Below are 11500 nucleotides of genomic sequence, written 5' to 3' on the forward strand. Positions count from 1 at the left end.
TTTGTCATCCTTTGAACTCACTTTATCACACACTATACATTTGTAGTAGGGAAATTGTAAAAACTGTTCAGCTTTTAAAAACCAGTAGATAATACAAGGCTCTGGACAGAGCAGAGCAGTTTTTATGTGCAGTAATTATGCCCCCTCTATTGCAAAGTTGTGCCCTACTTTGTAATGAATTTAAGCATTCCTTTCCACTATCACTGACTAGTTTAATGTTTCTCCAGGATCTTTTGACAGTGAAGACATTCACAATATGACAAGTTACCAGTGCTGTGGATTTGGGTGACAAGCATATGGAAGGAAAAAAACTCTCATCATCTCTTTCTTCAGGAGCCCCACTGAGCAGGAAACAGGGCAGCACCATCTTACTAAGAATGAATCTGAATGCAAGCTGTGCATTAACACCCCACATGGAACCCTTAAGTCCTTGAGAACAGCAGCAGTATTTAATTAACTTAAGCTTTAAATACTGTCTAGTAATAGCCTAAATTAGCATTGAGAATAAAGAGCATGAATTCAGTAATTTTTATAGTACCATGGAACACAGATATAACATGAAAGACTTGCAGCACAGGTATTGTTGGTTCTCTATTATTATCATTATTATTATTTTGGGAGGCTGTTTTTTCACTTGTTCTTGTTGCTTGTATTTATTTGGATTTTTTTAAACTTCAGTGGCTCCCTTCAGTTTTACAGCATGTGTGGGATATCCCACCTTTCTGAAAGATGTCTACATCAAAGCAGATGAATGCACCTAGACTGTTAGAGACAGTGTGAAAAAAACAATTCAGCATTTTTATTCATATTTACTACAATTTATTTTCACATTTTAAAAAGGTCACATATCAGTTTAAAGGTAAAAAATACTTGTTGAAAGCTGAAACTTTTCCTTTCATTAAAAAAATAGTCAAAGTAATAACCTTTACCTGAACAGCATTATGTAGGCTGAGGCCAACCCAAGAGTGTCAGACAGCAAGTGAACTTGCTTTATGAAGGTATAATCCTTCTAAATAACGTGTTACATGTGATTTACAAGCAACACCAAAGTATTGCTCCTATACAATTTCAATGCAACTGGCTTACAAAGAAAAAAAAAAAAAAAACATTTGGTGTGAGCACACCACAGAAAACACTCAGGCTATAAAAAAGAAGCCAGACAAACACTAAGATGTATAGATCAGAAGGCAGAACATATATGTTCAAGGTGGAACTTGGCAGAACACGGAAAAAACATCTTTTTCCTTCAGCCTCGCCCATCTGTGATTAACAAACAACAAGCAAGCACACAGCACCTGTGTTCTCTCTTCTTAATGTCAGCTTACAAATACTGCAAAGCAGCTCTGATCTTGCACATCTTCAAAGGCAATGTGTTGTCCTTCTGAAAGGCCAATGTATTTTGTATGGCTCTAAAGATGGATTTGTGGCTGTCAAAAAATCCATCTGGTTTCTAAAGCTGAACAAACATTGTTTTATAAAATGGCCAAATAAAAATATTTGACTTAGAAGTAGACCCATATGTAATCAAGCACAGAAAACTAGACATTTGCAACACCATTGGTATCTTGACAACATTCTGTGTACAACTTTGGGCATCAGTTAGAACATTATGTCATCCAGCCCATCCTCCATGAACTTCTTGTAAATTGCCATAAACTTTGCAACAAATGCTTCCAGATGATAAATGGCTTTGCTGCCCAGTTGCAAGCGATGTTCATAGAAGGCTGCCATCTGTGCCACTTCTCCTTTCAGCTGTCCATCACAATTATTTAGAAGTTCTGTCAAAAGACCCTAAAATGGGAAAAAACAGGGCAGTATTTGAAAAATTATGTATTTTTTGTTAAGAGGACAACCTTGGTTCTCTGAAAATAACTAACCATTAACTAATAGTTCACTCATTATTCTAACAAAAAATATATTCATTTACTGGGATAATTTATGCCTTAATAAAAGAAAATTAATTAACCCCGTCTCCAAACACTATAACCTCTACTGCATGTAGGAACATGGCCTGAGGAGAATTCCTACCAGGACAGCAAGTGTATTAAAGCCACTTAGTTACATCTTGACAGCATCAAGCACAAAGAGAAACAACATTAATAAAAACCAAGGAAAGGGTTATTTAGAATTTAAGTGTCTCTGTCTGTATTTATGAACGTATTTATGTGCAGACACACAAGACAACTTGACTTCAATATTTTAGTTGTTACAAAACCCCAAAATGAATAATTATAGAGACAGCAATAAAATCATCCAAATCCATCTCAATTAAAACAGCCAGGATTAAGTGAGAAGTATCTCTAGACCATTTCAAGTTTATGAAGAGGGAGTGAGTAGAGAACATGCACCATTTTCCTCTCAAGCACAGCAATGCAGGATCTACTAACCTACTGTAAGAAAGGAAAGTTAAAGAAACATCTAAGTACCAAAAGCATCAGAAAGCAGAAATTTGTTAATGTCAAAAGAAATTATGTCTGATGGCAAAGCAAACATTACTAGGTTAAGTTGCAAACATTATTTTGTTCTATTCTAGCTGTCTTCAGTATCCTTAAAATAAAAACATGTACATCCCACTTGCTTTTTCCCTCCCAAGGCGACATCTGTCTTTGAATAGTTCTGCTGGACACCTCTCCACAAAGACACAGCAAATAACAAACTTGTAACAACAAAACTTATAAAAGTAAACCAATCATATAAAGATTAGCCCACAGAATTATTTAATCATTAAGGCTGTGAAAGACTACCAAGATCCTCAACTATGCTTTAATATAGTAACTGGCCTGAGAAGTGAAGGGGACTAAGAATGTCCACCTTTATTTTTACTCAGCTATGATGCTGTTTTTGTTTGACCACTGAAAAAGTTTTAATCGGTTTGGAAAGTACACAGCTTTTCATCAATATCTTGATAATTTATGATGTTTTGGTGCATTTTTTTATAAAAAGCTTTAGTTGAGACAGTCATGCTATAAAAATGTATAGCACATTAAGAGCTATAGCTGAATTACCTTCATTATAATCTCAGGAGGGATGCAGTGTGTCAGGAGTTCATAAAGCCGCCCACGGACTTCTAAAAGCCTGTTGGAAAGACACCACAAAATATGAGAAGTATGATCCCAAAGCATACTAATGTCTTTCACAACGAGTGAAATATACTGCAGGAAAAGACGCAATCCAAGCAATGTCTCTTTTTTGCTTTTGGTTTTGGGTGTTATTTTAAGACCAAAAGCATTGCATGAGTCAATTTCAATTCAAAGGCTGAACATCACCTTTTACTCAAAAGATAAATGACACATACTCTAGTTACAATGGTCTCAGTTAATCTAGAAGCTACAAGGCTAGTGTAATTTGTCTCGGGATTGTTTCCCTTTAATTTTTCTTCATATCTAAGTTATTCATGCTTAAGACTAGTGACTAATTTACTACAGCCAGAGAGATCCTTTGTGCTGTTTTTCTGTCTTCATTGTTAAGAAGAAAGGATAAGACAATTAGGTGGCAGAGCTGACACAATTAGCCAAAGCTCAGCTTTTGAAAAAAGAAGGGCAGATGCTACAAGCATTTAAATTAAGTGACATCTTGTGCAAATAATAAATGGAACAGGCTAAAAGGATCAGGCTTTGGCTATGACAGTGAGATGGACACAGGAGTCATCTCCTAATGTGCTCAAAAAAAGCAATGAATTCTTACTCCCAGTTCTTTTACAAAGGTGCTTTATGCTAAAGATGGTCAAAGAGAAACTTTACGTAAAACAAACAAACCAGAACAACCACATCCACCCACCATTCCCACACCAAAAAAAAACACCCAGTGGGGAAACACAACATGCAACTCAGCCTAAGGTCACTTTAGATTATTAAGCTTTGACAGGGAAAAACAATAGTTCTTCAGTTCCTGATACTCATTCATACTCTCTGGCAATTTTAAAGCTCCACTCCTCTGGCTGCAAAGTACCAGCTCCAGTCAGAAATACAGAAAATTACACATAACTGGAGACACCACATTTTTGAATACAACTTTTTTTTTGGGCTCCACAGTACATGGAAAACATCATTTATAGCTCTTAACAAATGCATTCACCTACCTTTGTGGTGTCTGTTGACCAACGATAGCATTTGCAGTTTCTCTCAAATAAATTTCCCAGTCCATCTCAGGAATGTCTTGATCAGCAGTAAAAGGATACCTAAGAAATAATGTCTTTTTAGAGATTACAATCTAAGCAAGTTGTTGCCTGTTTTAACAAGGCCTTAGAAGCAAGGTCATTTATGTCTGACAGTAGAACTTACATTAATTTTTGCAGTGACTTACTGTTGTACTCTGCAGGACTCACACATAAGTAGTGCTTTCCGAAGATTCCTGCCAGATTTCTCTGCAATCCTTTGAGCCAGCTCTTGAGGAAGAGTCAGGCCTTCTTTCTTACACACACTGGACAAGACATAGCAGATCTAGACAGAAAACATATAGCAGGGAGTACAACACTTTGCAAACTGTTCAGCACCTTTAGATTCTCCTGTTAGAAAGATAGACCAGTCTTTCCTAAGCCATGCTTGGAAATCATCCAACACAAAGGAAAACTACATCATTATGTGAAAATAAAATGTAAGTCCACACCAAGAACTTATCCAAGAATTTTATAGTAACTTATTTTTGCCTCTGTTTCAACGTACATCTTCAATGCTGGGAGCAGGCACTCGTACAGCCAGGCATCTGCTTTGAATGGGCCCTATAATTTTTGACATTGAGTTGCAGCACAGGATCAACCTGCAGGTCGCCATGTACTTCTCCATTGTTCTTCGCAAAGCATGCTGAGCCTCTTTAGTAAGTTTGTCAACTTCTGTTAACAGCACCACTGAAAAAAGGATTTAACATAGCAGGGTTCTGTATTAGTATCAGATCTTTCTAAGAAAAAAATACTTTTGACATGCAAGCAATAATACCAAAATAAGTGATAACACACAGAAAAACACGGCATGGTTCCACAAGCAGGAAAATAAAGATTAAGATTACTTGTGAGCCTTTTTGACTGCAAAATCCTCATGCAACATACAGGTACAAACAAAACAGTGAACTGAAATCTCCCCATGTTTAAAAAGCGTTTTGACTGCTTTTAACTGTTTTACTCACCTTTAAAATCTCGTTGAGTACTAGTCTCAAGCTGCTGGGACTGTGCCACTGTCTTCAAGAGCTCCTGAATTACTACACGGTCATTGTTTCCCGCATCACTGCACCAGGAGTTTGAATAAATCTTGTTTTAAAACAACTATATATTGCATATAAAATACGTCCTCCAAAAGACAAATAAACGAGCAAGAATGCCAAAAGAATTCAGAAGGTGTTGAGTTAGAATTAAACTGATACTCATATACTTTGTTGAAAGTTACCTCCTCTGTAATAAAAACAACCAAAAGTTTATGCAGGCACAACTGGATTAGTAGCACTTTATGCAAATGTAGTGAATCCATTGTTAAATGTTTTATTAACTCATTAAAATGGAACTTCTTTTATTCAATGAGAAACCTAAACTTTTTTTACCTAGTTTGAATAAGGACACACAATGTGAACCTTTTTACTCATTATGGGAAGAACAATTAAGCCTAACCACATAAGAGGATGCCTGACATAAATGTGGGGTTTTATTCTGCAGAGTCCTTCCCAGAAATTTAATTCTTCTCCTTGTTAGCCATTCACCCCATTCAATGTTACTCAAGATGCACATGCCTTCACCATTGTTATAATTCAGTCAAACTTCACAGGCCACTGCACAGCAGAGGTTTACTGTCTGGTCAGACATAAACATTACAATTGCTCAGTTACTGAAAGCCTACAAATCAGGATATTAATCCTTAATCAAAACTCAGCACTTTTGTACCTAAATTGAAATACAATTATTTTATGTTTCAAGCTCTAAGTACTCTGTATAGAGTAACAGGAAGAGTGCTAGCAGTATCAGGTTATCACATCCAGATTGAATGGTCACACATTTGGTATCACCAAAATGACATATTCAAAACAATGATTACCAATAAGCCTCAGCTTTTATTGGTAATTAGCTGATAATTATTTGTGTCTGTATTAGCACACCAGCAGATACTCACTAATCAATAAACAGATTAGCTGAAGAATGAGTTTTTAAAGGAGATCTGGCACTGCAGAGTAACTTCTACATGGCAAGGCAGCATGAGCTATGGTTTAGCAGTAACCAACACCGCTCTAATGATTTAAAGCAACATTATGTTGCTTTGTATTTACCTGGTTTCAGGTAAATACAAATATTTGCTTTGGGTCTCCAAACTATCCCCTCCAGTTTCCTAACAGCCAAAGAAGATGTAGACAGCTCCCACTAGAGCTTCTGTTGTTTAAATCAGTATCAGACCTCACTCAAGACAGGATTCGCAGTATTTTGCGGAGGTCTTTCCCATGCTCTAAACACTTTATTTGGAGAGTTACAGGGTAAACCTTTCTTTCTTTCAAATTCCTTAATTTTTGTATTTGTGATGGAACTAATGATATGGAGGTGCTAGTTCCTTCCAGTAGAAGCTCTTAATTTCAACTGAAATGGTGAAATCTGTCAATCCAGGATTGTCTCCGTTGCCCATTCCTCAACATCAGCATGCTTACATAGCCAGTTAAACACAAAATTTCTGCCTTAAGTATACAGCAATCCAAATTTCTGTTCATTTACAGCTGCTCAATTAAAAATCCTCTCCCTGCTCTCATTTGCAGACCAAACCCACAGACCATTACCTAACTTGCTGAGGGAACAAATCAGGCACTCAGTCCCTCATGCAGCCAGGCTGAAGGCACTCACAACACAGCCAGTGGCTCACCTTTAAAGCGAGACATTTTTACTGCACTCTTACCTTGGGTTAACTTCAAGGTGATAATTACTTGCAATGGTGCTAATTTCAATCTTCTTCTTAGAAGGTGCCTACGTAGAAAATAAGCACATTAAGTTTCAGAAAGTCTTCTAAAAATCTCTTGGAGCTTACACCTGGCTAAGTAACAGGCAAACCAAGAGTCTCAGAGATCAAAGAACTCTGGAGACACAGACTTGCTCATCTCCTACAGTCCCAGCCCCACCTCCAAAGAAAAAAGGAATACTGACATATCATCCAGCCCATAGAATAGCAACAGCAGAGATGCTATGGTCCAAAATGAACTGTAAGCAATAAATTTAAAAACCCACTCTGAACAAAAGAACCTTCACCACAAGAACAGCCAAGCAGGCACAGAAAACAAGAGAGAAACCCACACCAGAAGGCCTGAAGAACATCTGGAAAATAATTTGTTTGTATAATCAAACTGGTATGATTAATTACATAAAAAGGTTGAAGATACTGAGTGCAAAATAAAAATTAATTTTTAAAACTCACAACAGAAATATATCACTATTTCCACAAAATATATCACTATTTCCACATTACTTCACAGTAGATAGAAGACTTATTTTTTTACCGTTATACTCTGATGCTCAATCCTCAGTTTCTCCACTCCTGCACCATATAATTCCCTTAACAAACACATTATTCTTGTCTTTTTTCCAGCTCCTGATGGTCCATACACCAACAGATGAGGAAAGTCACCACATTGAACCTGAACAAAAAAGAAACAAGATCAGTTAGCTACCACAGTATTTTCCTTATAAGATCATTTACCCTTCCATTTTCACCCAAGTTTACATTAAATGACTTTACCAGCTCCATCACAACATAGCCCCTAGAATTAAAACTGCTGAAATCTTTCCCTGCAGCAACATTTCTATAAAACATATTTTTCTGACAGCCATGTGCAACTTGTTTAACTTCAAACACCTCACTGCTCAAAAAAACACCCCAAGCAAACCAACAACAAAACAAACCCCAAAACCCCCACTCCAACACTTATACGCTTCCCGCAGTAACTAGAGTGACAACTGTGAGAAACACATAAAAAAAGGGTTGAAACAAAGTTTAAAGCAAATGCTTATATATAGTTATGATGTACATACATATATATATATGTGTATATATTTATATATATATTATATATATATATATATATATGGAGTTTATCTCCTGGAAAGCTACAATGCATGACTTGGACACATCTGATCCTACCCCACAGAAAGCACCCTACAGTTAGATATCACTCATCCCTGAGGAAGTGCATGTGCCAGTCGGCACATCAGGCAGGGGAAGCAGTCCTGACTTTCTTTCCTAGCTGCTCGCCTCAAAAGTTTCTGCTAACATGAGGCAAACAAGCCAAGCCCTGTTCTCGGGGGCACTGAAACCAGCAGGAAGAGCATGTGCACACCGCTCCCGAAAGAGCTGAGCCACCGATTCCCCGCAGATTCCTCGCACCAGGGCCTCCCTCCCAAGCAAGGCGCGATGCCAGGACGCTTCCCGCGCACGGGCGCTGCTCGGAAAGGCAGGGCCTGCACGGAGGGAAAGCTGCCGACCTCGGCCCCACAGAGCAGCGCTAGCGCCCGCAGGGAATCTCAATTATAGCAGGGGTCAGGCTGGAATGGACCACAGCGGTCCAACCCCCCGGGTGCAGGATTGCATCCAGAGGGCTCCCGACTATCTCCAGTGAGGGAGACTCCGCAGCCACTCTGAGCAATCTGTTCCAGTGCCCGGTCACCCGCACAGTAAAGTTCTCCCCCTTATTCAGGCGCACTGCCGACTCCGGGGGGGTTCTCGCTGCGGGGAGGAGAGGACCGAGAGGACCTGGAGGCCGCGGGGGCCCCGGGCAGAGTCCGGCGGGGAGGGCGCGGGGCAGAGCCGAGCCCGTGGCTCACTGACCAGGTTGCGGAGCCGCGCCGCCTGCTCGCGGTGGAAGTCGAGGCGGCCGAGGGCGCTGGGCCGGTGCTTGTCTGCCCAGAGGCTCATGGCGCTACCGAAGCGCGCGGGCCGGCTGCGGGAAGCGCGCGCCGTACGGCGGCCGCCAAGGGACAAACCCCGGCGGCGGCCCCGCCCCGAGGCTCCCTCAGAGGAGCGCGGCGGCCGCGCCCCAGCCCGGCCCAGGCGGGGATCTCAGCGACGCCCGCCCGGATCGCGCCGGAGCTGCGGGGTTTTCTCTTCCCGAAGGACAGAGACACCCCCTGAGCCTTGGCAGCGGCAGACGCTGTGCTCCCTGAAGGCTTAGACAAGAGAGCCCCTTACCAAGCGCTGCGCAGGAGATGAACTCTGCCTGCCTGCCCAAACCAGCGCGCTGCCTCCCGTTGGAGGTGCGAGCCCTCCCTGCCCCGTCTGAAATCATTCCTCTTGTAGCTCATTTCAGGGAATCACAGAATCAGTTGGGTTGGAAAATACCTCTGAGATCCAACATAGGACCCAACACCATCAACTCAACCAGACATGGCACCGAATGCCACATCCAGTCTTCCCTTAAACACCTCCAGGGACAGTGACTCCACCTCCCCGCGCAGCCCATGCCAATGTTAAATCAATGTTAAATCACCCTTTCTGTGGAGAAATTAATCCTAATGTCTAACCTAAACTGCCCCTGGAGCAATTTAAGACTATAAAGACTTGGTCGAGGGAGTTTACAATGATAAAAATGATAATTACAATGAAAAATACAATGAAAATTAATAAAAAAAATTACAATGATAAATACAATGAAAAAAAATGATAATTTGGAATGTGAAATCTCCAAAAGCCCGTAACACCTAAAAAGGCTTTTAATTGTTATTTATAATAATTTTAATTATTGTTATTTATAATAATAATAATGTGATAACATTATTTTTAATTTATAATCTTGGGGTTTTTTTTTTTATTTCTTGTTATTTGGTGGACTCATCACTGTTATCATATTGATAATGTCCACTGTGATCTGCTGATGTTCATCTTGCCATTTTATCCTTAAAACTATATCTCCTGCACCAGTTCTTTTACTTTACTTTGTTTTATGGCAAAGAACAGCTTTCAGAAGGACTGGGATTATTTTCTTCCCTTTCTCAAAAACTTTTTCCGCAGCCTCACTACAAATTAATGAGTTCCCCATAATATATGGCGTACAGTGAATTTTCAAGTTCCCTCTGTGTGTGTGGCTTTGTGTATCTACAGAATATCTACACAGAGAATTACATAAAATATGTATGTAATTGACAGTCTCATTTGGCTCTTTGTCTTATAGCCCTAATAAATGAAGCATATGCACAAGTGATATTATTTGGAAGCAGAATTCCTTGAAGTCATGAAACATGGATATCTATACACATGAATAAGCTGAAATATGTCAGCCTATTTTTTTTTCTTATTTGATTTCTGTGGAAAAGAAATATGGAAAAATGTTCATGTGGCTGCTCATATTTTATCAGATCTGTGTGCAACTTTTTTCCCAGAGTCAGAAAATATAATGCAGGTAATGGCTTCTCTAACCTAGACATTTGAGTCACTCATGAAGATCACAAAAACCTGCTGGGGGCACGAGGTAGTAGAGCTCTTTTCATCAATATCATGTTCCCTGTTTGTTTGAAATAGTTACATTTCTTGCTCTCTCATGGACAGTCATTAATCAGTTTCATTTGCAGATTGCCATGAATTAGCAAATCCTACAATTACCCGACGGGAGAGTGTAGCCAAGTGGGTGTTGGCCTCTTCTCCCAGGCATCCAGCAGCAAGAAAAGAGGGCAGTTTTAAGCTGCAGGGGAGGTTTAGGTGGGCATTGCAAAGAAATTCTTCACAGAAAGGGTGATTAGATACTGGAATGGACTGCCCAGAGAGGTCACTGGAGTCTCTGTCCCTGGAGATGTGTAGGGAAAGACTGTGTGCGACACTCAGTGCCATGGTCTGATGGACAAGGGGGTGTTGGGTCATAGGTTGGACTCAGTGGTTTCAGAGGTCCTTTCCAATCTAGTTGAATCTGTGATTGTCTTGGTACTTCTTTGTCGGAATTCAGGACATCCCTCTGGCTGTCCTGCATTGCCCGAACCTCTGCCAGGGGGCTCAGAGACCTTGGACAGAGCCCAAGACACCTGTGATTTTGATTATGACACATGGAAAAATTTACCAACCTTATATGAGGATCTGCAAGCCATGAAAGGCTGAGTAGAATAATAGTTAGTTTGTCACGGGGTGAAAAATAGATTTTTGGGGGTTTTCGAATGTGATTTCAGGAGGCAAGATGGAGGAATCTGGGAATGTCCAGCCTTTCTCCTTCTTCTTCTTGGCCTCCATCTTCTGCTGTGATGCTGGCACTTTCGGATTGGTTTAGAGTAGAAGCTCACTGTCTAACATAGGTGATAAGTATTGGGAAGTTATGGTAAATAATGTATATGTAGTTTTTAGTATAAAAAGATAACTCCGCCCCGAGGGCAGCCAGAGTGCCTCTGACTGTCTGGCTGAGCAGACCTCAGCAGGAAAGAGAAAGAATTATATAGATAAGAAGCAATAAACAACCTCTAGAACAGAAGAGTTCTGACTCCTTCTTTGATTGCCGGGCTGGGAAAACAGACTTTCTGATGTATCTCGAGGTCACTCTGAGCGGCAGAAGTTCTGAGACTTCTTTGTCAGCACTGCCC

The 11500-nt window shown here is 40.2% G+C and overlaps 1 protein-coding gene across 1 annotated transcript; it reads right to left on the reverse strand.

Moving 5' to 3' along the window:
* Positions 1 to 770: 770 nt before the first annotated feature.
* Positions 771 to 8912, reverse strand: RFC3 (replication factor C subunit 3). Its single transcript, XM_064729434.1, has 9 exons — positions 8775 to 8912; positions 7450 to 7587; positions 6855 to 6922; positions 5119 to 5216; positions 4662 to 4843; positions 4303 to 4439; positions 4079 to 4177; positions 3006 to 3075; positions 771 to 1791 (listed from the first exon to the last, which is right to left on the reverse strand). The coding sequence occupies exons 1-9, from the start codon at positions 8859 to 8861 to the stop codon at positions 1600 to 1602; spliced, it is 1071 nt and encodes a 356-aa protein (XP_064585504.1). The 5' UTR covers positions 8862 to 8912; the 3' UTR covers positions 771 to 1599.
* Positions 8913 to 11500: the final 2588 nt, after the last annotated feature.

The sequence above is a fragment of the Zonotrichia leucophrys genome, chromosome 1 (genome assembly GCF_028769735.1).
Source record: "Zonotrichia leucophrys gambelii isolate GWCS_2022_RI chromosome 1, RI_Zleu_2.0, whole genome shotgun sequence".
NCBI classification, from domain to species: Eukaryota; Metazoa; Chordata; class Aves; order Passeriformes; family Passerellidae; genus Zonotrichia; species Zonotrichia leucophrys.